The following is a 4915-nucleotide window of genomic DNA, read 5'->3' as shown; positions in this document are numbered from 1 at the left end:
TGCACTGGATGAGCTTTGAGGTCCCTTCAACCCCGGACATTCTGGGGTTCTGTGATTCTGTGAGGGTGGGCGACAGTGGCCCCCGAGACAGCGGGGCGCCGTCCGCCCCCGCCGCGGGGGGGCTAATCCCGGTAATCCCCCGCCCCGGCCACCGCCCGACGGGACGGGACAGGCAGGTGAGCCGGCCAATGGCGGGGGGGCCCCGGGCCCGCCCCCGGCCGCAGGTGCCCAAAGCGGGCGGGCCCGGCCGCGCCACTCCCGGTGCCGGCCCGGTCCGTCCCGTCGGTGCGGATGGCGGCGCGAGGCGCGGGGCCGTGGCTGCTGCTGGCGGCGGTGCTGAGCCCGGTGCTGAGCCCGGTGCTGTGTGCAGCGGCGGAGCCGCGCTGCCCGGCGTGCGCGGCGGGCGCGGAGCGGCGGCTGCTGGAGGAGGCGGCCAAGCGGCAGCTGCTGGAGAAGCTCCGGCTCCCCGAGCGGCCGACGCTCGCCCACAACGTGCCCCGCGCCGCCGTGGCCCGCGCCCTGCGGCGGCTGCAGCCGGGCAGCGCCCGCCGGGGACCCGGCGACGACGAGCGGGGCTACGAGATCATCAGCTTCGCGGAGCCAGGTGGGTGCGTGGGGCCGTGGGCAGCGGTGACTCCGCTGCTTGCCCACACAGCCCCCGGCGGGGCTGGAGTGACCTCATTCATGGTTATCAATACGGAAAGGGAGAGTGTCAGGAGGATGGAGCCAGGATCTTCTGGGTGACAACCAGTGATAGGACAAGGGGTAATGGGTGCAAACTGGAACACAGGAGGTTCTGCTTGAATATGAGCAGAAACTTGTTCGTGGTGAGGGTGGCAGAGCCTGGCCCAGGCTGCCCAGGGGGGTTGTGGAGTCTTCTTCTCTGCAGACATTCAAACCCGCCTGGTTCCTGTGGAACCTCAGCTGGGTGTTCCTGCTCCATGGGGGGATTGCACTGGATGAGCTTTCCAGGTCCCTTCCAATCTCTAACATTGTGTAGTTCCACGGTGCCAGCCCACGGGACACCCCGGGCAAGCCCCTGCTGGGCCAGGGTCTCCCTGCCCTGTGCTCATGGGGACCCAGAAGGATATGCAGCCCCTGCACCTTGGGGTGCTGCTGGGCTTGGTATCCTGGCCATCTGCCTCCTCACAGTGGGCTGAGGGTGCCTGGGGCTGTGCAGACTGTGGTTAAACCATTAGCTGAGGTACCTGCTGTGCACCAGTGACATCCCAGTGCTGCTGATGCAGGAAGGCTCCATGTGGGAGTAGAGATGGCCCCTCTTTTGCTCCCGTATTGGCCAATTGGCACCCTATACCTGAAGTGCTGCAATGCCCATGCCCTTCCTGAAGCAGCTGGAAGAGCAGCCTTGATGTGCAGGATGGTGGTGCAGCCTCCCCTTCCCGCGGATCCTGCATCATTCACCTCCTCATCTTTCTCCCCTCAGAGCTCACGTCTCCCTCTGCCTTGGGGCTGCAGTTCCAGTTCAGCCGCGCTCAAGACCAGGACGTTCACATCCTGCGGGCTCAGCTTTGGCTCTACCTCCGAGTTCCCCGAGACCTGGTAGCCGGCCTCACCCTGAGAGTCTTCCTCGCCGGTGGGGAAGGCGCTTTGGTGGGGCGCAATCGCACGTTGCTGAGCGAGAGGCGACTGAGCGCTAAGGGCAGCGGCTGGCGCGCCTTCCCCCTCACGCCTGCGCTGCAGAGCTTCTTTGGGGGAGAGCACAGGACCCTGCGGCTCGAACTGGAAAGCCACGGGGACAGGGGTGATATCACGACGATAGTCAACGCCAGCCAGTCCCACCAGCCCTTCCTGGTGGCCGAGGCGAAGGTGCGGGAGCCAGGACACCGCGTGGCCAAGCGCAGCCTCCGCTGCAGCCAGAACTCCAACCTCTGCTGCCGCAAGGACTACTACGTGGATTTCCGCGACATCGGTTGGAATGACTGGATCATTAAGCCCGAGGGCTACCAGATAAACTACTGCGTGGGCCAGTGCCCTCTCCATGTGGCAGGTAGCCCTGGGATGGCCTCTTCTTTCCACACAGCTGTGTTCAACCTCGTCAAAGCAAACAACATCCAGGCGTCGGGGCACTCTTGCTGCGTGCCCACGCGACGCCGGCCGCTCTCTGTCCTCTACTTTGATCGCAATAGCAACATTGTCAAGACTGACATCCCTGACATGATTGTTGATGCCTGTGGCTGTAGCTAGGGGTGGGGGGTCGTGCTGGGTACCCCCCTTCTTCAGGACTGGCTCTCTGTGGGGGGAAGAGCTCCCTTGAGCTCGAGCCAGCCCGTGGTGCAATGGACCCCTTTGGAAAGGTTGGGAGGGAGGGAGGAGGGGTTGTCTCCAGGGAGCACCTGGAGCAGGGGGCTCTGGGGACACGTGGGACAGAGCCAAGGCCACACCAGACCACCCGAGTCTGAGCTGTGGGTTGTTGGTGGCTCTGGGCACCCCTGGACTGGCAGCATCCCTTTGGTCCCAAGCCGACCCCATGTTCCCGTGGTTGTGATCCCCTCTGTGTGTGGGGCGAAGGGACTGCTTTGTTCACGTTCGGAGTGGCTGTGACAGTTTGGGACTCGCTCTCCTCGGGAGCAGAGCGGGGTGCGGGGATGGGTCTGCGTCCTGCGGGGGAGAACGGGAGGATGAGAGGCAGTCCTGCTTTTCTACCACAAACCTTCCTGCAGCAAGTCTGGGCCTCTCGTTGGGGACAAGTGGAACGAAGCACAAATAACAGGCCTGGAAGATGAGGATGGAGGGGGTGACTTTGTCAGGACCCCAAAGCCACAATGACTGGACGCAGGAGGGCATGGAGCTGTGAAGGATGGCTCCACCTCCTGCCCAGGTCCTGTGTGTTGCCCCTTCCATTCCCCTGGGTTTTGTGCTTTTCCTCCCTGCTGCTCACCCACCAGTCTCTTCCAACCCAGCGCCTCCGTACAGGGAGGTCCGACTCAGACTTTGCCTTTACTAACGATACAGATTTCACTCTGTACCTCTACTTGTGCAGCTATTACCACTTTCACAGCAGAAGTTTCTGCAGCTGTTGGGACTCGCGGGTGCTCCATCCTGCCCACCCACCTCTCTGATCCAGATCCCACTCTGCCTTTGCCTTCCTGATATGGTTGCAATGCACCCGCACAACCTGTGCTTTTAATTTATTTTAATACTTCGGTGCGGCTTCCCCAATAAATGGGTGGAAATGCAACATCCAGACTCTGTGTTTTTTCCTTAGCGCCACCTGCGTGAATGGATGGGGTGGGGGAAATGGTTTGGTTTGGCCACGATGTCCTACATCCCTGGGGGCTGGAGAGGGTAATGTGGCACTGAATAAGCTGTTTACTGGCAGGTGCTGCTAGGGGACATGGCCCAACCTGAAGATGCTGTTCTGCACCTGGATGAGTCCCAAATGGAGTTCAAAATACCATAAATGTGGAGATTCTGACCTCGGGGGGGTGAGCGCAAATGATGGGCTGCATCCCGCACCCACATCCTGTACCCTCGCTACAAACACCAGAGATTGTACCCAAATCATGTCTCCCCAGTCTCTTATATTTTCCCTTAAACCACCCAGTGACCCCAGTCTCAGCCCCATAGCAGCCAGTCACAGAGCCTGGTGATGCCCAATCTGCTTGGGCACAATTTGGACCGAGATGCTTCTGGAGCGGGAGGCGATGCCCCCGCTCACCCCTCTGGGATCCCACACACCTGGCCCGGGTCCTCGTTGCGCAAGTGTCCGCTCAAAGCTCAGTTTGGGGCCGTTTTATCTGGGGACAAACCCACTTGGTTTCCCAGCTTGGCCCTGCGCTCCACCCTGCAAGCGGACAAAGGGCAGCTTTCATCAGCTGGCCGCAGCGGGCAAGCCCCGCTTCGGGGGCACGGCCGTCACCCGCAGCCCCTAAAATATCTCCAAAGGCCAACAGGGAACGTGCGTTTCCACGTGTGCGTGGGGGGGTGTCCACACGCGTGTGCGTGATGTGCTGACTCACTGACACACTGACACGCTGACCCACCAGCCCGGAGCTGGGATGCTGAGCTGGCTGTGGTGGTACCACTAAGTCTTTAATCTGTGTGATCATCTGGCCCTGCTCTGAGCCGCTTTGACTTTCCTAAACAGGAGGCCAAGATTAACGGTGGGTGGGGGGCGCAGCGGGGTTGGGGGGCTGGTGGTTGAGAGCCTGTGGTGGCGGAGCTGCCCAAGCGTTGTTACCAGATGTGGGGCTCAAAGCTGGTGGCAAAACAGAGCTGGGCCCATCTGGCCATGCAGGTGGCCCCTTGGGAACAGGACGGTGGTCTTGGCGCAGGTCCCCGGAGCGCCCGTGGTGGAGCGGGCGGCAGCGCCGGCCCTGCGCGGTGCCCGGTGCCTTTCCTGGCAGCTTAGCCAGGGTCACACTCGGCTCAGGAATAAATCTGTTGAGCTGCTTATGCCTATTACAAAACGGGCATGCAAGCAACCCCGCTCAGCTGCACCCACCACCTTGGCCCTGCCATGGGGATGATGCTGTGGGACTCGATCGGCACCCCAGGGCACAGCTGGGGGTTCTCCCTTTGTGTTGGAGGAAGGGGGGGCCGTGCAGGCATTGCCACCCCCACTGCGTGCTGGGGACACCCTGGGGAGAAGGGCCACCCCTTCTCATTCCTCATTGTGTTGGGAAAGGAACTGGTGTCAGGCTAGGACAGTGCGGGGGAAACTGAGGCAGGGAGCAGCCTTTTGAAGGCTGTGGCTGGGAGCTGAGGAGGCGCCTGAAATCTCTGTCCTACTGTGATCCCCGTGTTCTCCCTCTGCTCCGAGGGTCCAATGTAGTCAGTGGTGAGAGTATCTCATGGGTCATGGCGTAAAGCTGCTCCCACGGCGTACAGGACACCTGCGGTGCGTGATGACACACGGGGGCACCGGGAGGACAGGCTAATGCCAAGGAAAGTA

The 4915-nt window shown here is 61.8% G+C and overlaps 1 protein-coding gene across 1 annotated transcript; it reads left to right on the top strand.

Annotated features, from left to right (window-relative positions):
• Window positions 1-272: 272 nt before the first annotated feature.
• Window positions 273-3199, top strand: LOC136113737 (inhibin beta C chain-like). Its single transcript, XM_065858940.2, has 2 exons — window positions 273-604; window positions 1445-3199. The coding sequence occupies exons 1-2, from the start codon at window positions 292-294 to the stop codon at window positions 2203-2205; spliced, it is 1074 nt and encodes a 357-aa protein (XP_065715012.2). The 5' UTR covers window positions 273-291; the 3' UTR covers window positions 2206-3199.
• The last annotated feature ends 1716 nt before the right edge of the window (window positions 3200-4915 follow it).

This window comes from Patagioenas fasciata, chromosome 28 (assembly GCF_037038585.1).
Source record: "Patagioenas fasciata isolate bPatFas1 chromosome 28, bPatFas1.hap1, whole genome shotgun sequence".
NCBI lineage: Eukaryota > Metazoa > Chordata > Aves > Columbiformes > Columbidae > Patagioenas > Patagioenas fasciata.
The sequence above is the reverse complement of the archived record's forward strand: the minus strand, read 5'-3'. Positions and strand labels throughout refer to the sequence as shown.